At 47.3% G+C, this 21,759-nt stretch overlaps 1 protein-coding gene across 1 annotated transcript; it reads right to left on the reverse strand.

The window, feature by feature from the left end:
- Positions 1-679: 679 nt before the first annotated feature.
- On the reverse strand, positions 680-21,372 carry LOC144120059 (uncharacterized). Its single transcript, XM_077652530.1, has 4 exons — positions 21,153-21,372; positions 18,945-19,088; positions 3,765-4,985; positions 680-1,070 (listed from the first exon to the last, which is right to left on the reverse strand). The coding sequence occupies exons 1-4, from the start codon at positions 21,370-21,372 to the stop codon at positions 931-933; spliced, it is 1,725 nt and encodes a 574-aa protein (XP_077508656.1). The 3' UTR covers positions 680-930.
- Positions 21,373-21,759: the final 387 nt, after the last annotated feature.

Here is a 21,759-nt window from a genome sequence, read left to right on the forward strand (position 1 = left end):
ATTCTATGCATCAGAAACTCGTGCTCTACACTGTCATATGCTTTCCCTCGCTAATGTTAACTCTCCGCTACCAGGAAACAAGGAAAAACCAAGAAGTTAGTAGGAGATAGGAGAGTTGTGAGAAAGAAGATAGGAAAGTAAAAGATGGAGGGGAGGACAGGAAAAGGCGACTGCCAATTTGTCCCGGTCGGGCCAGGCGGAGGTGGCGTCTGCAGAAATCTGGGGCCAAAGTGGTGTGTTGCGTCCACAGAGGGGCCTTAAAGGTCTAAACACCCGGCATCGGCTCAACCACCAGGATTCCCTTTTCCCCGGACACGGCGATGCCACGCACGGCTAGGCGCGGGTATTCGGGTCCGTGGCGATGCACGGTTCACCATCAACCCCTTGCGGGGATGTCCCTGCGGATGATCGGGAACCCGTGGTGTCGCCACTCACCAACGCCTGCATGTAGTAGACGCCCCCCTGCGGGGACTTGTGATAAGTGATAAAGAGGGTTCTTCTATTGGCCGCCTAACTGGTCACCACCCTTGAATTCGTTCGGAGTCCCCATTGTTCATTCCCTCGGTAACAAAGCATGAGGGACAAATCGATAGACCGCAGACCATGTAGATCAACCTGAAAGGAGTGCAGTTTATTTTTTGTCTCTCTAGTTACGTCTGTACAGTATGCCAGCGTCCCCTTCCGACGTGCAATTCGATGTCCACTGAGTCCGGCATAAACTGCCTTGCTGCATCATTCCGCTTTGTCGCACCGTTGTTTGTCCTTATGCGTCAGCTTGCTGAACTGGAATTCTTAAAGCCGCCTCTAGAGCGCAAACTGAACACGAAAGGCACTGAAGGTAAGTCGTCACGGTCGTGCGCACTTTCAGAACATTCACATGATTACGATCGAGGGCGGTTGCGCTTTCTGTTGACTTCGACAGATTTTCGGCTACCGAGGCAGCACGAACACCCTAGTCTTGAAAAAGTTAATTGCTATGATTCCAGTAAACAATCCAAAAGCAGCCGCCAGTGCGCCGGCAGTGAGAAAGAAGAGGTCGTCGTAAGAGCCCCACATATCGCGGAAGAACCCTGAAAGAAAAGAAAGAGAAAGCACGAATATTAACAGCACTGTTATAGACTATAAATTTCGTGTTCTTTTACAGTTAGCACGGCACTTGTACTGCCCACGTCACCCTAATCAAACCAGCATCTGCTCAGCAATTTAATCACGAATACCTCATCGAATCTTAACTATGTTTTTTTTCAAATGTCATATTGTTCTACCTTTCGAAAAACATGGTTAAGGTATGGTGTGGGCAGTTCAATGTCCCGAAGCAACACATGGACTATGAGAAATGCCACAGTTGAGGGATCCGAACTCATTTCGACCACCCGGTTCCTTTAGCGGTTACTGTCATAACACAGCACACGGGCCTTTTTGCATTTTGGTCTTCACTGAAACACGGCAGTCGTGGCAAGGGTTTGATACCGCGACCTTGAGCACAGCAGCCAAGCTGTGCAGTTGCTAAGCCGCAGTGGGGGGTGCAAAGATAGTTAAAACTGGTTTGGGTTATGGGGCTTAAAGTCCCAGGGTGACTAAGGCTACGAGGGAGACCGAGGTGGTGGGCTCCGATATTTTCTAACACCTGGAGTTCTTTAACGTGCACTGATATCGCGCAGTACACATGCCGCTTGTATTTCCCTTCCATCGAAATGCTGGGGCTCGTTATCAGTTTTTTAATGCGAAAGCATTTCTTGTCTCAAGAGTGGCGTGTACAGGACCTGTCGGCAGAGCGTGTCCGCACGAATTGGCAATCATCCATTGAAGGGGCGAATAATAGAATATTTGATCAAATAATTATGTAATTAGCATTATTTATTAATTATGTAACCAAAAGATGAATCACTTTAGAACTTTTTTTATTTGTGCAAAGTAATAATTAGCTCAAATGCTCAATTACTTCACAAATTAATTGGTAATATAATAGAATGTATGAATTTGTTAATTACAGAATTCATTAAATAAAAATAACATCAATTGCACATGATTAAGTCACCAAATGATTAATTATTGTGTAACTGATTAAATGGCCCAATTAATTTGTTGAGTTGGTGGATTACTTGACACATTCATTCTTAATTTGATCGAATTGGTGAATTACTAGAATAATTAATTATTACTGTTTTGATGTGCTTACTAGACGCTCTAGCAACGAGACCCACGTCTTCGAATGCGGTTCAACCGAAGTTAGAGCGAAAACACGACTTAGAAATGGCGAAGGCAAGAAAGGAACACGCAGCAACCGAGTCAACAGAAATGCTTTCGCATTACTGCTCCTAAGCAGTCTTAAGTGCAACCTGGGATAGTTTTCTTATTTTGTTACGAGATCTGGAGACCCTCAACTGGACGAGACCTAATCTGATGGAAATAAATGGAATGTGTGCTCTAGGGCTCCACCACGGTTAGTTGATTGCCACCTGCGCGGCTGGTCAGTCCCCCGTGGCAAGCATGCATCTGGGGCTGCAGAGTTGAAAGTTTTGATGTTTGGTTTGGAAGCCATTGAAGTATTAAGAAATGTCAAGTTAAATTCTGATTTCGCAATTTATCTTCACGTGCACAACATCCTGTAGCAAAATGTCGTTTATTGCTGTTTTTTTTTGCATAATAAACGACATTGCTGCCAAATTATTTCCCTTGCAAGATCTGCGGAATGACTGCGTAAAACTCCAACGAGGAAGGCTGGCCAAGCATGACTTCAAGTTTGTTACCAGATCCGCGTTGATTTGACATTTTCTTATTCGCAGACCACCGACCATTGGAAAAAAAGACATTACCATCTCAAGTAATTACTTAGAAATGTGGTAGTCCTTCGGCCTGCGGTAGCGATGCCGTCATTACAAAAAAAAAAATAAGCCTTCGAAGTAGGAGACCCAAAATTTAATGACGTCATGCATTAGCGCTGGAAACGCAAAATTAAAAGAATTCTCGCAGCCTAGTTACACAGCAGCTTATGTATTAATGCAAGTTTCAGACGACAGTAAAGGTGCATGGGAAGGCCGCCCCTACAAATACAGTTTACAGGAAAGCTATGCTTGCTAAGCTGGCAGACGTGGGCGGCGGTTGCCAAGTTAATGTTGAAAAAAAAGGTATAAAAGGAGCCGCCACCTTGCTTCACTTGTACTAAACGATATTCCCTAAGCCCTAACGTTCTCAAATGCGAACACGTGATCAAGAGGGGACTATGTCTGTTATTATTGCCATGGTAAAGACACTATGATGCGCCTGTCTACATTTTACCATTAAAGAAATGGTACAAAATTCTCAGTATGCTCAGTTAGCTGTTAGGGAATAAATGACGTCAGAACACATACACACCATCGTATTTCTGGTATGTGTCCTGCTCCATGTTCCTTGTCTCTTTGAACCACAACAAAACGCTCAGAACTCTCAGAAGTGAAGCAAAAACGAATCGGGGAAACTTTCTCTAGAGATTTCAGTTTTCTTCTAAGTAACTTTCCCGAACAAAGGGCTTGAAAAAAAATACATTGTCTTCATTGCAGTACCGCAGAGCCGACAGGCTGAATGCCTTTGAGACACTGAATTTGAAAAAAAAAAGCCAGCTTTCAAATGTCACAATAATGCGGTGCACGCCTCGAACATCTCAATTTCTTTGAAAACCTCGCACCTAATTCCTGCACAATTGTCGCAGAACGTGATGTGTAGCGTTGCTTTTCTGTATTAATCCAGGATCACTAGAGAATATCCACCAATTCCCCACTCACCAATTAAAAATGGCGTCGTGAAAGAGCCGATAGCTGCGGCGGCAGACGCGAACCCGAGGGCCATTGGAAGGTTCTCCTTCCCGACAACAGCTGAGATGTTTTCCGAGAGGCCGACGTTCAAGTAGCCACACGGCAGTCCCAAGGCCAGGGCCGCGGTCCAGAAGCCCACTCTTCCCGCGAGAAACGGGAGGGAAGCACTTAGAAGTGACGCTGCGACACACGACAAAGCTAGGAGCGTAGAAGTGGGCAGTAGATTGCAGTCACTAAGGCAAGGAATTAGGAGTCGACACAGAGCGTCTGTCGCTGAGAAAAACGACAGCACGTGTACAGCGTCGATTACAGCGAGGCCGTTGTCAATAGCACAGTCCACAATGACGGTGAGGAAGGTGTCCAAGAAGAAGCAGTAGGCCCAGAAAGAATAACAAATCACGTAGAAACGTGGTTTGGAGGCGATTTTGACAGTGCTTGCTCTCAGTGCGAGCCACTTGAGCCTGAAGCCTGCTGCAAAAGAAGTCGCTGTAGCTAATTTCTGATGCTTCTTCTGTGCAAGCGTTACAGTCCCATCATTCCATCTAGGAAGCAGTCCCGTATGAGATAGTTGTGATAAGACGCGCGGTTCCGTTGAAACGTTTGTGCGAAGCCCTATCGTCCTTGTCTCCAGATTGCATGGTGGATAATAGTCGGAAACCGAGCATACGCGTGTTGACACAGACAAAATACTTTTCTCTGTGTCCATACTGCCCAACATATTTGTATTTTTCACTGTCGTTGCACTGGCTGTGGAAATCGAGCAAGTCGGCTTAACCACGGCTGTGAAGCGCCGGTGTTCGTGTTTATCGCCTCTGAAGCCTTTATCTACCTCTGCGTGGAAGACAGTGGGTGAAATGGAGGATATTTCTGTGTTTCTTGCCGGAGGCTCCAAAAACATGCACGATGTCGAAACAGAGACGACATTTGGGAACGGCCGGGGCCGCCCTTTTTGCCTTCTTGGGCGAGCAGTTAGGAGACCGAACAACACAACATTAAACATAAAAGCTCCTGTCAGAAGAAGCGTTGCTCGCAGGCCATATTCTTGCAGGGCGTAGTTGAATAGAGCCGGGAAGGCGAAAGACGCTGCAGGGGCTCCGGTCATAACGACGCCGAGGATAAGACCTCGCCTCGAAGAAAAATGGTCACCAATTCCGACGATGCTGCAGTTGAAGATAATTCCTTGTCCCGTACCTGCAGAGAAATTACGTAGTGTACCGTTTAGGTTTTAGTTCGCAAAGTGAACGATTCTATTCAAAAACATCCTACGCGTAGAACGAGCTGCGTCTTAGGTAACACAGCGATAACAATAATAATAATATTTGCTTTTTGGGGAAAGGAAATGGCGCAGTATCTGTCTCATATATCGGCGGACACCTGAACCAGCCGTAAGGGAAGGAATAAAGGAGGGAGTGACAGAAGAAAGAAAAAAATGGGTGCCGTAGTGGAGGGCTCCGGAAAAATTTCGACCACCTGGGGATCTTTAACGTGCACTGACATTGCACAGCACACGGGCGCCTTAGCGATTTGCCTCCATAAAAACGGAGCCGCCGCGGTCGGGTTTGAACAAGGGAACTCCGGATCAGTAGCCAAGCGCCTAACCACTGAGCCACCGCGGAGGGTGGTAACACAGCGATGAGAAATTATTTCCCGGCTATCGGGATAAATATCTTACTTTCGACCCATAGAAGGTTGGTTACATTCAGGGACAATTCAATGCTGCGTTTGGCGACGCTTTTCAAAACAGCAGGGTTTTAGACCTGCGCACACGTAACAATGATTTGTCAACAAGGTTAACATCCATGCATGCTTTAATTGTATAAGAAAGAACGCAACTGTAAGCGCGCAGGCATCGCATGTGTTTGTTAGCACATGAAGAGCTAGACCATAGATGTTTAACAGTTAAGCAACCGTAGAACAGAACTTGGTGGGAACCATGATGAAACATCAATAACCTGTGGTCTAGTGGAACCGACACGTTATGAGCGATAGGAAAACGACAATAGCAATCCGTTGCATATTGCAATCACTCAGTTCAGCCCTTGGGCGCGGCCGGGCAGCCACCAAACCACGTGACGTGACGTCACGACAGCCGGAGGAAAAGCTGGGCCCGAACTCGCGCGGTCGCGCGCGGCCGCAGCCACCACCTCACTCCCGTTCCTCCCGCTAGGGGCGCTGCGCCGGCGCGTGACATCACGGAGGAAAAGCTGGGCCCCGCGCCCGGCCGCAGCCACCACCTGACTCCCGCTCCTCCCGCTAGGGGCGCTGCGCTATGATTGACGTCACGGCATATGTATAAAAGAGCTGCGCTCCTTCGCCGGGACAGTCTTATACCCCTGTCACACGGGCATTTCGAGGACCATCGAACCGATAGTCTATCGACTCAAAGGCGATCGAGCGTTGCTACACGGGCAGTTTCAATGGCGATCGAGTCAATAGCCTATCGAGTCAACGGAGCAGCACGGAACTCCATCGAGATATGCAACGCATTCTTGGCTTAACCAAGCTAAGCCTGGCAATTTTTTTACACAGTTTAGCTCATGGAACAGCTTGGAGCGAAGGACAGTGTCAAAAACCTTCGAATGGTGTAAATATGCAGCCAACCTGTTCACTTACATCCACCACGGTGGCTGGGTGGGTAAGGTGTTCGGTTGCTGACCCGAAAGTCGCGGGTTCGATCCTGGCCACGGCGGCAGCATTTTGATTCAGGCAAAATGCTAGAGGCACGTGCTCTGTGCTTTGCCAGTGCACGTTAAAAAATCCCAGGCGGTAAAAATTATCTGAAGCCCTCCACTACGGCATCCCTCATAGCTTCAGTTGTTTTAAGACGTTAAACCGCTTAAAAACCAAATCCAAAGTGCTAACAATAACGATATTTTAATAAAACTCGGAACAAGAAAAGAAGCAACTTAACGTAACCGCTAACAAGCCAAAATGCACATGGGCGCTGTGCTAGTTTCGCTCCTCAAAAGCTATAATTCAGTAGAGTGGTGAGCTGGGCGAGTCGGTGCATGATTGCAGAAGGCAAACCAGCGCAAAGGACGGGGACACAGAATAGTCCAGCGTCGTCTTGTGTTCCTGTTCTGCCTCCGTCCTTTGCGCTTGTTTTCCTACTGCAATCAAAAGTCGTAATCTCTAGTAAAATGGGATAAACAGTAAACGGCTACAACAAGGGTGTTATTAGTGCCATAAAGCGAACGTCGACTTAATTTCGAGAAATTAGTTAATGTTAGTACTTTTTGTGAAAATTAAATCATTCAACCACGCAGTCGAACGGCGTATGTGCGTCAGATTAGACCAATCCGCACATAAGCTTATCATTGGCGCTGTTCTATGCGACATTAGTTTATCTATCCAGCTCTGTAAGAATTGCGAAAAGTTTTCAATATCGCCGTGAAATCGTCTAATTTGTACCCGTCCAAGAACCCAGTCATTTCATGTATAAAGAAGCGGTCACTTTGGGTCCCCCTTGCAGCCGATAGCTTGAAAGCGGAGAGCACTCGGTAGCAACATGGCCTGTAGCTTGATATTACATGAAGATATGTTTATTGTTAGGAAAACGTGTGGGTTCGAAGAACTCTCTATTTTGATAAGGCTCTCTTGTTCCCAGGTGCGCTCTGAGAATGAATTCGCATCGGTTGTTTCGAATCCTATTCACAAATTCATTTTAGTTATGAAACGGTGTCCAAGTTTTCGATCCTAAGAATCCATTTTGATCCATAGCTCGATTGCCGCTTTTACATATGACGTATGATTTTCATTTTCATTTCATTTCATTTTTATTTACACCATAAAGATGTGGGCACGCTCAGGCAAAAAGCGAAACAAATTTCGCTTGAAGGCCACCCGAGCCCACTAGTACATAGCATACAGCGAACATGACCACGAAATAGTGATGAAAACGTGCAATATTGAATGTTTATCATGTAGGAGTGGAGACCAAGATCTAATCTTTTTTAAAGATGTATATAAGGCTGATTGCTCTCATATGTTAGAATCAAACTGTTTTAACGCACACACTTAACAGCTCCGACATCAGAACGTTTTTTTAAGAAAAAACATGCTTTCGCACTAACCATGTAATCCGCGCGGAGTTGCTTCTTGACAGTTTAGCTCACCCTGATTCTCATTCAATTACATTTTTATCTTGTCCCTTCATGCATCCAAGCTTTCCTTGCGCGTGAACTTGCGTCTGTGTGTACCATGACCAAGGCTGTTTCTTCTCATGAGAACAACGTTATGCAAAGAAATACCATTTAGTATCGGTACAACCAAAAACCATTCATGGAACAAATATAAGGCGATTTCTTCCAACACTATAGCCGCCACATGCATCCGTTAAGTTAGTTTTTATTTTTATTTCCAGATACTGCAGACTATGCATATGCCGCTTGCTGCGGAAATATCTGAAGGCAAAGGATTCCACTTCCTGATAGTTCCGGGGAAAAAAAACCTGTTCAAAAATGTATGTTCACGCGACAATCGAAACCAGGGAGTGATGGCGTGTGTCTTGTCTTTCTGGTAAAATGCGCCTTTAACCAATCCGGCAAGTTAAACTTCAGCTTGTCCTAAAGCCAGCTGTAGAAAAATGCGAGCCAACTGGATTTCCTACGCGATTTCAAGAGTCTATGTTATATTTCTGCATCAAAAATGAGAGGGGGGATATGTCTTCTGTATCTACTAAAAATGCACCGAACAGCTTTTCTTGGCACTCGCTCGAGTTGTAATATATCCTTATTGTGCGGATTCCATGCGCTGGCAGCATATTCAGGCTCTGAGGGAGGCATTGCAAGCTAAGAGCTTAGCTTGAGCAGGTGCTCCCTCAAGTTTCCTCTTGAGGGACTACAGCTTTCTAAGGAACCAAGAGCAACTGGCGGATATGTGACGAGACAGGGTTAGCTTATTAATAAGCGTGACATCAAGGTTCATCTACTTCTGTTGTAACATTGTGGCCAAGCGTATAAGAAATGATGCTTAATGTTTTCTTCCTAGTAAGTCGAGCAGGAATGTTTTCTCAGTGTTAGTTGAATTCCCCAACGCATACACGACTCATCAAAAGTTTGCAGGTTTTCGTGTAATACTGCATGATCATTTGGCAGATACACTGAGGGTACACGGGTCCCTGCGCACGCGTTGCTGCACGGATTTCTGGCGCTGGACTTTAGTGTTTGCTGAAACCGGAACTCACGCAAATCACATTTCAAATTAAAAACCATTACTTTGCTATACGAAAAGCATTTTGCTTCTTTCCATATGTTGCCGAGCAAATGAGAGCAGCATATATTAAAAAGGAACAAAACAACGTAATCAGTAAATGTCAAGGTGAATACCACTGAGTGCCCCGAGGACAAGCAAAATTAGAGAGAGAGAGAGAGAGAGAGAGAGAGCGAGAAGTGGTAGGCGAAAGGCAGGGAGGTTAACCAGTAATATGTTACGATTGGCGACCCTGCACTGGGGGAGAGGGATGAGGGGGTAAAAGAGTAAGAAGAAGTATAAAAATGCGGTCCGTAGCAAGCACGACAGGAAGAGACACAAGCACTGTAAGTCACAGGCCGCCGCAGCTGTAGCCTGCACACGTTGAGGGCTTCTGCTGCGACCTGAGCGAAACAGGTCGAGGGCCCTACATCACAAGGCAGCGCAGACGTTTCAGTGTTAAGAAAGGCTGCTTGCAGTTGAAGCTGATAATGTTGATGACAACGTAAGCATCGGACTTCTCGGAAAGATGAGGCTGGAGGATGCGTTGTGCCAGCTATTGGACAGCTGCAAGCACTGGATTCAACAAATCCAGCATCTGCAGTGCATTCTGTGCAGCTGGCATGTGCATGTTGGAAAGCAGCACACACATGGCATTCACGATTGGCTTTAGCATCGCAATCACTTGCTCGTCTGCGACCTCGTCCGTTTCCTGACCAACTACTCGACCAGCAGTAGGCTCAACAAACTGGGTGCGCGGTGCTGGGGTGGGTGCTGGGTGCTTCGGGAGCGATGGCCAAGTAACTTGCCGGTCCCGGTCCTGGACCGGAGTTGTGACTTGTGCTTGATTAGCAATGGGCTCGGGACTCTCAGTATGCAATACCTGCATGGTCACTGCGGGTGTGTGTAGCTCAGGCAGGGATGGCCAAGGCCCGTCTGCGACAGCCGTCTGTGCCTCGCCAGTGATATTGCTCCCAATCTTTAAAGTAGTATGCGGAGGGGAGGACAAGTTGCGGAAATTCTTGGTGATCATTTTCAATGCTCGCTAGACCTTTAGAATGTCTGTGACGAGGGCGACGCGACGACGTCGTCACACCTTAGCGGCAGCTTCTCTGTGCGTAGAATTGTCTCTTGCCATTTGTTTGAGTATCGCCGTTTCTCTTTTCAGGCAAGGACAAACTTTTGAGGCAGCGTCATGAGGGTCGCGGCAACTGGCGCACGTAAGGACTGTTGCCCGGCAAGAATCGCCGCTGTGTGGCTGAGTACACCGTAGGCACACGATGGGCAAATTGCACACACTACTCACGTGTCCTATCTTCATGCATTTCCGGCACTGGAGAGGCTTCGGGACGAAAGGCCTAACTACATGCCGAAAGTGCCCAACCTTCACGTACGTTGGAACGCAGTCACCCTTGGAAGGTCAACTTGATGCACTTTATCCTTCCAAGACGCTGAGCTTGCAGTATGGCTACACCGTCGGTAGCTGGTTGAATCAAGATGAGCAGATCAGAGTAACGGATGGCTACGTCGACGTCGTAAATGACGCCTGCCGTAGTGCCACTGCCTGGAAGGACATGGGAGCGAACGCTGATGCCGCCGAGCGTTCTGATGTTGCTCAAACTCTCAAGCGCGTTCCGGTCCATGACATCAATGGCGACGACATTCCTAAAACGATTTACCCTCACATCTTCAGTTGCTCCCTGGAGGCGGGCCTCCTGGAACGCAGACGTGGCTTGCCTATTGATGTGGTTGAGATTGTCGGTGGGAGTCTCTGGTACAAATAGGGCAGTATGAGCCGATGATCCTCGCTCCGTAGTGATCGTGGACATACTCGACGACGACGAGTCCTCACCTTAGCGCAGTCTCAGTTTGGCCTTCTTGCTTACGACTCTGATGAAGCCGTCGTCAGCCGAAGAGCCATCACTGTTGGCAGAGTACACCACGATGGCCTGGCTGCTTGCGTCATTCGGGAGGCCAAGACGTTTCCTCTGGACCGCAGCGCTTGACCGAGCGGACTGAATTTCAACAGCATCCACTTCCATCACCGTCACCAAAAAAGAAACAATGGTTTCATTATAAAGTCGTAAATCAGGAAAAAACTGAAGAGGCGAAGGGACGGTACGTAGGTAGGCCTCAGACACTGCTGGCACATGCCCAGTGAGGGGGAGTGGCCAAGACACAGGCGGTTAATTGCTGGATACAGGAAAGTTTTTACGGGAAAAGGAATGGTAATAGTATGTAGGCTCATAGATTGGAAGACGCAAGGACCGGGGTCCTTTTAACTGGTCTAGAGCCACTTCATAGTCTTCCATTAGAGAGTGGGTGTGACATACACAAATCTAAGCGACAGTCTTGGAAAGCAAGGAAAACGGAAAGCAATTATTATTGGTGGTGTTATTACATATTTATAGAAAGTAATTGAGCAATCATGTCAATATAGTATATTTTTATGCACTGTAAAAAAGGGCATGTCAACGGTGGGAACCAACTCACGACAGGAGGATATCGCATATGGTGTTCATTTGTTTGCTGGCGACGGCTCTCGGCGCTCCAATTTTGAAGGCCTTTTTTGTTAGTTTTCTCCCACCTAAGCTTGAAAGCCCTCACCATGTCGACAATAGAAGCACACGTGGTACGCATTGTTATACCCTCCCCATCACATGGATCATGGTCGAACATGGGAAGAGACACGCGTGCAATAACCCATGCCTACAACTCAAGAACTGAAACATTCTTTACTCCACCCGTGCGACGTGCAACGAGCAGGACAGTGCACATAATTCTAATTATGCATGGAGAAAATAGTATTGATTCTTAAGTATCCTATACACGTTTAGAGCAGCTGAGCATACTCGTGCTTAGAACAGGTCCAGGTTTTAATTCCTGAAGCAGGCGAGAAGACTGGAGAGGTTGGTACATGTCTAAAGGGGGAAACTGCAGCGTGAACCGAAACAAGGACGCAAGGACAGGAAGACAAAACAACAAGGACGCGCGCTTTCACGACAGTCATAAACAGTTATGCGAGCACAAATCCGGGAATCTGCCTTAAAGAGCTCTTCATATGGCTGGACTAATATCAGCCCTAATAGAATTGATCTAGCCAGCTACAGTGTATCACTCCTGCAGCTAAGGAACTGTAAAAATAAGAGAACGAAGCGAATACTCTCATCCAATGGACAGAATAGAAAGGATTCTCGGTGTCAGCTGTCCAAGAATTATTATTATTGTAAGGCGGGGGTTTATTTAAAAGAGCTGGGAGGAAGGGAGCAGCGGCGAGAACAATCCGAGTGCAACCAGGTCGGGCACAGACACACGTGGCGATAGCAATACGGCTGACGCGCAGGGCCATCTTCTTCGTTTTCACGAGTCATCTGCTTTGTCAGGGTCATCATCTTCTTCACAATCACCCCCGGGGCGAAGGGGAGCCATCCTGGCGATTTACGGCGACTGCAATATGGAGGGGTTGTAGTAAGGCTTGAGACGCTGGATGTGAACTGTCTCGCGGCCGCGGCGGCGGAGATCGGGAGATGGCGTGAGGGGTTCGACGGCGTAATTAACCGGAGATGTGCGCTCCAGGACGCGGTAGGGGCCGTGATACTTGGCGAGAAATTTCGAGGAAAGTCTGTACTTGATGGTATCCAGAGCCACACAAGCGCACCAGGAGAGAAGTGCGATGTGGTGTGAGCGTTGTCGTGGCGGAATTTCTGGCGATACTGGGCGTCAGTTGTGACTGACCGGGCGATTTGGCGACAATCTTCTGCGTGTTGCGCGGCTTCGGAAACGGGTATATTCGGAGGCGTCAGGTTGATAAGGCAGAATGGTGTCTATTGTAGCAGATGGATGACGGCCGTAAAGAAGAAAGAAGGGAGAGAAGCCAGCAGTGGACTGCTGGGCGGTGTTGTAGGCGAGTCACATAAGGGAGGATGAGATCCCAATTCGAGTGGTTGGATGTGACTTACATAGAGAGCATGTCCCCGAGGGTGCGGTTAAATCGCTCGGTGAGGCCGTTGGTCTGCGGATGATAGGCGGAGGTGGTACGATGGATTATATTGCACTGACGGAGCAGGGCGGTGACGACATCGGACAAACAGGCGCGTCCGCGGTCGCTAAGCAGTTCACGAGGTGCACCGTGACGAAGGACGAAACGTTGCAAAAGGAAGGAGGCAACATCTGTCGCTGTGGCAGACGGAAGGGCGGCGGTTTCGGCATATCTCATGAGATGATCAAGCGCAACGATAGCCCAACGGTTGCCGGCCGCAGTGTATGGAAGCGGGCCGTAGAAATCAATGCCGATACGGTCGAAAGGGGCGTGGTGGGCAAGGGAGTGGCTGCAACTCTCCAGCAGAGCGATGAGGAGATGGCTTGCGACGTTGACAGGCGAGACAGGCGCATACGTATTTAAGTACGAAGGTTTACATGCCGCGCCAGTAATAGCGCAGCCGGATGCGGGTGTATGCCTTGAAGACTTCCGCGTGACCGGATTGTGGGTCAGCGTGGAAATAGGTGCATATGTTCGTGCGCAGGTGGCGAGGAATAACGAGTAACCACTTGCGGTCGTCGATGCAGTAGTTCCGGCGATAGAGGAGGTTATCGCGAATCACGAAGTGGGAAGCATGGCGGCGGAGAGCACGGGATGGAGAAGCAGCCGTGTGGTTGGAGAGAAAGTCGAGAAGAGAAGCGATCCAGGGGTCAGTACATTGCTCTGAAGGCACGTCGCTGATATGAAGGGACGACGGGGAGACGTCAGAGGTGGAAAGGTTGGCGATCTCGGCTGGAAGTGGGCAGCGGGACAGGGCATCAGCGTCTTGATGCTTGGGGCCGGAACGATAGACCACGCGGATGTCATATTCTTGCAGACGAAGAGCCCACCTGGCAAGGCGGCCGGATGGGTCTTTCAAGGAAGAAAGCCAACAAATCGTATGATGGTCCGTGACAACGTCAAAAGAGCGACCATAGAGATACGGGCGGAATTTGGCAAGAGCCCATACGATGGCCAAACACTTTTTCACTGACGGAGTAATTAGTTTCAGCCTTCGTAAGCGTGCGGCTTGCGTAGACAACAAAGTATTCATCAAAACCACAGATGCGCTGGCCGAGTACGGCGCCGAGGCCGACACCACTGGCGTCCATGTGGACCTCGGTAGGAGCGGTCGAGTCGAAATGGCGCAGTATGGACGGCGCTGTGAGGAGGCGGCGCAAGGTGTTATACGCATCGTCGCACGCTGGAGACCACATCGATAAGTCGAAACTGCCGGACAGTTGTGTTAAAGGCGCAGCAATCGAAGCAAAGTTGCGAATAAACCTCCGAAAGTAAGAGCACAGACCTAAGAAGCTGCGCAAGTCTTTGATGGAAGTGGGTTTGGGAAAGTCTGCGAAAGCGCGAAGTTTAAACTAGGTCGGGACGAACGCCTTGCTTAGAGACAACGTGTCCTAAAATTGTCAGCTGACGCGCAGCAAAACGGCATTTCTTCAAGTTGAGCTGCAGGCCAGCGTCAGAGAGGCAGGTCAAAACGTGCTTCAGGCGGGATAGATGGGTTTCAAAGTCGGGGGGAAAAGACGACAATGTCGTCGAGACAGCATAGACACATTTTCCACTTGAGTCCACGCAAAAGGGTGTCCATCATCCGTTCGAAGGTTGCAGGGGCTTTACAAAGGCCGAATGGCATCACAGTAAATTCATGGAATCCGTCGGGGGTCACAAAAGCAGTTTTGGGACGATCGGCTGCTTCCATGGTGACCTGCCAGTACCCAGAACATAAATCGAGGGAGGAAAAGAGCTCCGCCACTTGCAAACAGTCCAGAGCGTCGTCTATGCGGGGAGCGGATAGACATCCTTGCGCGTTATCTTATTAAGGCGGTGGTAATTGACACAGAAGCGTATGGAGCCATCTTTCTTTTTCACGAAGACAACAGGCGATGCCCATGGACTACTTCAGGGCTGAATGACGCCGTTTTGAATCATTTGGTCGACTTGCTCTGTAATAGTCTGGCGCTCGGTTGGAGACACACGATAGGGGCGCTGCCGCAGCGGCGCGTGGGCACCTGTGTCGATGCGATGGGTGACGGTGGAAGTTCGACGCTCACCAAACTTCTTTGGGCCGAAGAGCGAAATTGATGAAGGAGGTCGAGAAGTTGTGTTCTTTGCGGTGGGGGAAGATCGGCGTCGATGGAGCGCAAGAACAATTCGGTAGAAGAGCGATCTGGCGTAGAGGCAGGAGGGATGAGCGCGTTAGGTGTTGGAGGCAAAGCATAGGTAGGCGGTCGAGGTCTGGCGACGACGTCCGCGTATGTCAGCGGAGCGGCCATAGGGGGCGGCGTCTGGGCGACAACGTCGGCATATGTCAGTGGAGCGGCGACAGGTGGTGGCGGATGGGCGGGTGGAAGAGCCTCGGCAACCTGCTCTTGGATGGCGTGTCGAAGTGCCAGAGCCAAATCTGGAGCTTTCCCTGTAGGGTTAGGCAGAAGAGGAAGCTGACGCGCCACTTCTTCCCGAACATTGTCTGATTTGTTGCAGCAGCGATGAGGTGTCAGGTGCTGGTGTCAGTCCAGCAAGCGACTCAACCTGTCGAAGGTGCTGTCGAGTCAGGAGCCTCTGCTTCCACAGCTCCTCGAAGCTTTGGCAAAGGGTGACGACTTAAGCAACGGTGCGCAAGTCGCGCGCTACCAGCATCTGAAAGGCGTCGCCGTCAACACCCTTCAAAATGTGTTTAATCTTGTCAGCTTCCGACATATTGAGGTTGACACGCTTGCATAGGTCAATGACGTCTTGTATGTAACTGGTAAAGCTTTCGCCGACCTGCTGAGACCGTTCACGCAAGCGTTGTTCGGCGCGGAGTTTCCGAACAGCAGGATGACCAAATACTTCGGAGAAGGTTTTCTTGAAAGCGGACCAGGTGCGGATGTCCACGTCGTGGTTCCGATACCACAGGTTAGCCACGCCGGTGAGATAAAAATTACGTTATTTAGTTTGGTGGCATCGTCCCATTTGTTGTAAAGGCTCACCCTCTCGTAAGACGTGAGCCAATCTTCGACATGCTGCTCATCGGACCCAATGAAGATGGCCGGGTCCCGTTGGCGAAGGGAGCCGGCGCAGGTAACAGCTGGGCCCACTTGCACGGCTTGATGTTGAACGTCGTGAGGCATCGCAGGTGGCGGGAGGGTACGGTTGCGCAATTCCAGGGCTTTTACCCGGCTCCTCCACCAAATGTACGGCGGGGGTTTATTCAAAAGAGCTGGGAGGAAGGGAGCAGCGGCGAGAACACTCCGAGGGCAACCAGGTCGGGCACAGACACACGTCGCGATAGCAATACGGCTGACGCACAGGGCCATCTTCTTCGTTTTCACGAGTCATCTGCTTTGTCCGGGTCATCATATTCTTCACATTATTATTATTATTATTATTATTATTATTATTATTATTATTATTATTATTATTATTATTATTATTATTTAGAGATATATAGAGAATATTTAGAGAATAGTGCCTCTAATCGTCCTACTAAATTCTGGAGATACGTTCGCAAACGCTCGAATAAATCTGATAGTCATATTCACTTAGTTGACTCTCATGGGAATGAAATTCGGAACGTCGCTGACGGCTTTGCTCAACACTTTTCCTCCGTGTACAAATCTCCACGTCGCGATTCCGTATGCCTTCCAGCTGGCGCACCTAATTCCGTTCTTCTTGACGAGAAGTTAGTAAGTGAGAGTCTTAAGTGTTTGAAACCATCTTTGTCCCCTGGACCTGATGGCATTCCAGCCGCCATAATAAAAGCCTTCAATAGTACCTTCGTCCCTGTTTTAACCACGATATTTAATAACTGTTTGAAAAATTCTGCCTTTCCCCGCGTGTGGAAAACGGCGCGTGTTTTCCCTGTCTTCAAATCAGGAAACAAATCTGATGTTTCAAACTACCGCCCCATTTCTCTTCTTTGTGCAACCTCTAAGCTTTTTGAATTAGCTTTGCACAAAGTACTTTCCTTCCACCTCAAACATGTAATCATACATAATCAGCATGGTTTCATAAAAGGTCGTTCTACTACAACTAACCTTGTGACTTTTATGACGTATACATCAGCTGAAATCCTTCAGAGGAGTCAGGTAGACGCTGTGTACTGTGATTTGAGCAAAGCTTTCGACGTTGTTACTCACTCATTACTTCTTCAAAAGCTTCTGCTGCTTGAGATCGACGTTTCAATTGTAGCCCTCTTACGCAACTATCTTCTTGATCGGTCCTGCTTTGTCAGTGTAAATGGACAGACCTCATTTGTTTACACTCCAACCAGCGGAGTTCCTCAGGGCTCGGTATTAGGCCCGCTTCTGTTCTCTGTTTTTATCAATGACGTTTCCTCCGTGGTAAAAAACTCCTCGTTTCTCCTTTATGCGGACGATATAAAAATGTTCAAGGCAATACATACTCTTCATGATTGCTTGTCATTGCAGTCGGACATATCCGCCTTCTCTGATTGGTGCTTGAAGAATGGGCTCACTCTCAATTCATCTAAAACCAAGGTTGTCTCATTTACGCGTAAAACGCACAGTCTTCTCTACTCTTATTCTGTGAATGGTAGGCCGCTGCCCAGGGTTGATGAAATTAATGACCTCGGCGTACTTTTCGACCGTAGCCTCAGCTTCTCCTCTCATACAAAACGCATTGCTCTACGGGCTATGCGTACACTCGGCTTCATCTGCAGGCTTTCGAGAGAGTTTCGATCCCAACTCCCTTTCTTAAAGCTCTACCTCTCCATATGCTTGCCGCTTTTGGAATATGCGTCTGTTGTTTGGAGCGGCACTTGCCAGTCGAACTGTGAAAAAATCGACAGAGTTCAGATAAAGTTTTTACGCATATTTCAACATCGGTTTTCTTGCAAAACTTCTAGCTCTCATCCCAGACGGAGTAACTCACTGCAGCTTCCTTCTCTTAGCTGCCGTCGCGTGAGGGCAGATATAATTTTCTTGTATAAACTTCTTCATGGTCACATTCTATGCCCTCAGCTCCTAGCGCGTATCCTTTTGCGTGTACCGCGAAAGAGCATAAGGGAATTCAGACCATTTCAAGTTTCTGCGCTCCTGCACTCCCTCTCCCCTCTGGACAGAATGCAAAAGTTGTTTAATTCTCTTTGTCCTCACCTTGATATATTCGAAAATTCTCTCCCTTCCTTTATATTGAATGTCCGTGACGTTCCACTTTGAGCACTCTTTTTCTCATACATAACTTCCCCTTTCATGCATTTTGTCTTTACTACACTTGTGCGTTTGCACCGGTATTATATTGTTTTTTTCTCTCCTTAATTGTACATCACGTGTACTTGTTTTCATTAATATTATTTCTTTAATACTGTGTACTCACGCCTGATTGTCTGTAACGCGTTCACTAATTACATTTCTTATTGTGTATGATTGTATTTCTAGCTTGTATTTCAGAGATCTCTTATTCGTTCATATTAGTATGGGCTTTATTCTTGTTTGTATTTTGATATATGCTGTACTTGGTTCTTATCGGTCGTTCTTGTGTTCATTCTCTTTGTTTATTGTTTTATTAGTTATCTATATGTCTGTTGCCTGTTCTAGCTGTTTTCATTTACCCCTGTTCTCGCTGTTTCCTTGTTCTCGCTTTTTTGTTTCATGCTTGCTGTCGCGCCTAGTTTATGTGTCTTTTTTTTTCTATCGCCTTGACTGCTGCATTACCTCCCCTGAGTGTCTTCCTTTGTAGTGAAATAAATGTACATTTTGTGCGTGTGAATGGTGTACCAGCACCAAGACCTTTGGGTTGTTCCTGGGCACCGAAAAAATAAAGATTGATTGATTGATTGATTGATTGATTGATTGATTATTATTATTATTATTATTATTATTATTATTATTATTATTATTATTATTATTATTATTATTATTATTATTATTATTATTATTATTATTAAGTGGTTAGGAGCTGACACTGATGAAAAAGAAAATACTTACCACCCATAATTCCAAGCACGAACGTAAGAAACGCTGTCCCAGTAGCGCAGTAAGAGGCCATAAAACTGACACTGAGCAGAAGACCACCGGCGACTGCTGCGGTGCGCACTTTGACCACTTGAATGATGGCGCCCCCCAGCAGAGCTACCGCGCAAAATGACATAAAATGCGGGTAAATCGTAATTAAGACTTCCATAACGAAGCGATTTCGGCTGGCTTAACCTCATCATATCAGTTACTAATTTAGAGAGATAGTGCGACAGAACACAACACAGGCATGAAAACAGAAAATGTACATATGCCGCATTCACAACAGCATACAATAAAACCAACTAGGTGTTTTTTAAATATTGTATGAGAGCTGCACTGCTTGAATTCACACAAAACACAGTCAACACGGACAGGGTAAAACGGCTAAATGCATTCTCCCAACTGAAGTTATTTCCAGAGCAGCAGAATCAAAGAAAGGCGACATTATTTTTGAAAAGAAAACGATAGTGCTTCAATAGAATAAAAGTTCAGTTGGTAGAATGCGCTTCACTGTTGATATCTGTTTTCCTTAAGCGTGTCCGTGTAAATCGAAGAAGCGCAGGTCTCATGCAATACAGTTGTAATAAGCTATATTTTAAGGACTTCATGAATATTGGTCAGTGACAGATGCGGCAAGGACTTGCTCGGCGAGTGAACATGGCCAGAGCATGAGCGCGAAACCTCGCTTTATGTTAGAGCACAATGCTGACGCTTTCTTTGCTGGTTCGCAAGTTCTCGTTAGGGATGCATCCTTCTGAAATGATAACTGAGCTTGTCGTGTGCAATAATGCGCCTTCCGCTTTACGATTTTAAGTTATGTGCATTTTTTTTAAATTTAGCATAAGGCATAAGTTTTATTCTCTGTGCCAGAGATACACATTGGCACATGCAGTCTCCTTGAGCATATGGAGACTGCAAGTGCCCTGCGAGGCAGAGAGGCCCACCTGAGTGTTACAGAGAAGCTGCCACTATCACGCTACTTGTAAGAACTGGCACGCTGCTTAAGGGAACTATGCCCAAATAAATGCACGGCCTTTAGAGATATCAAGGAGCAGTGCGCTGCTAATGCTCTACAGTAATGCGCTACTTTTCCTTTACTTCGCAATGGAAAGCCGAATGAGCTTACGCTTTCAGTTTCACCGATATTTGTTTTTCTTCCTGGCAAATTGTTACGCAGCGTTGAACAGCGATATACAGTTGTAACTAGCGATATTATAAGGACTTCATGAATATTGGTCAGTGACAGATGCGGCAAGGACTTGCTCGGCGAGTGAACATGGCCAGAGCATGAGCGCGAAACCTCGCTTTATGTTAGAGCACAATGCTGACGCTTTCTTTGCTGGTTCGCAAGTTCTCGTTAGGGATGCATCCTTCTGAAATGATAACTGAGCTTGTCGTGTGCAATAATGCGCCTTCCGCTTTACGATTTTAAGTTATGTGCATTTTTTTTTAAATTTAGCATAAGGCATAAGTTTTATTCTCGGTGCCAGAGATACACATTGGCACATGCAGTCTCCTTGAGCATATGGAGACTGCAAGTGCCCTGCGAGGCAGAGAGGCTTACCTGAGTGTTACAGAGAAGCTGCCACTATCACGCTACTTGTAAGAACTGGCACGCTGCTTAAGGGAACTATGCCCAAATAAATGCACGGCCTTTAGAGATATCAAGGAGCAGTGCGCTGCTAATGCTCTACAGTAATGCGCTACTTTTCCTTTACTTCGCAATGGAAAGCCGAATGAGCTTACGCTTTCAGTTCCACCGATATTTGTTTTTCTTCCTGGCAAATTGTTACGCAGCGTTGAACAGCGATATACGTCTCTGTTTTAGGGCAGGCGCTCTTCATAATGAATATATTCGCAGCAGCTCTTCATAATGAATATATTCGCAGCAGTCTTAAGCATGCAGGTGGAAGAAGCCGATATATACTCATTGCCAGGTTTGTATTCTAGAGTTGTAAGAGGTTATGGAATTGTAAAGTGGTACGACACCATCAGGATTCGGGAGATCGGTGGCACATTTGATGCTTTAAATCGTTGCACTCTTTTCGAGTTGTTTCGCAGTTCCCAATCATGCCACGTGTTCTGAATTTATGCAGATACATAAAAGTACATAAAATTTAGCCACGGCTAGACGGAAAACAAGCAAGCAAAACCTGCCCGCAATCCTCGCTTTCGTACCTCCGAAGTGAAAGCAGCCTCCGTAGACGAATAACGGCAATGCAGCCGGTTCCCTGGAGACCAGAAAGGTGTTCATGATGTGAGGGTAGAAGACGGCAGAATTCCGAAACAAAGCACTGCTAATGAAATTCATAGCAAAGCATGCCCCTAGGACAGTCCACTTCCGGTTGCCGTCAGCGCCACTCTTCGTAACTGTCCCCACATGGCTCCCTTCTGCCATTACAGTTGGCACTTCCGATCTCGGGCTGGATCCTGCAAGAAAATGATGAGAAGGTATTCCAGTCTTCCTGATTCAGAATAACCTGAAGGCAGCTATAGAAAGGCACTAAGCCACCGTCCGTGCATTTATCCCAGTCGACCAATGTCTCTCCAGTAGGAATAACCATTTCAGTGAGTCGAAACGTAATTACCTAACGAGATTGAGTGTAACAGCCAAGTATAAAGGGGCCAGAAAGTATCCATAGGGTCAGCCGAGAAACTGTTGTTCTACACCTGAGAAGTGAAAACAGCAGTTAGGAAGGTAGGAGATCCTGTCGCGCCGGGCGTTTACGAGCAGTTATGAGGGGCACAAGGTTCGGCGCTTTTAGGATTTCACGTGGCGACTGGG

The sequence above is a fragment of the Amblyomma americanum genome, chromosome 2 (assembly GCF_052857255.1).
Source record: "Amblyomma americanum isolate KBUSLIRL-KWMA chromosome 2, ASM5285725v1, whole genome shotgun sequence".
Classification (NCBI taxonomy): Eukaryota; Metazoa; Arthropoda; class Arachnida; order Ixodida; family Ixodidae; genus Amblyomma; species Amblyomma americanum.

Excerpts from the sequence above, each read along its gene's own strand:
- LOC144120059 (XM_077652530.1), bottom strand. The coding sequence starts at position 21,372 with ATGGCAGAAGGGAGCCATGTGGGGACAGTTACGAAGAGTGGCGCTGAC. Across the intron at positions 19,089-21,152 it reads AGGCTGCTTTCACTTCGGAG|CTCTGCTGGGGGGCGCCATC; the intron begins GTACGAAAGCGA and ends TTTGCGCGGTAG. Across the intron at positions 1,071-3,764 it reads CACGACGCCATTTTTAATTG|GGTTCTTCCGCGATATGTGG; the intron begins GTGAGTGGGGAA and ends CTTTTCTTTCAG.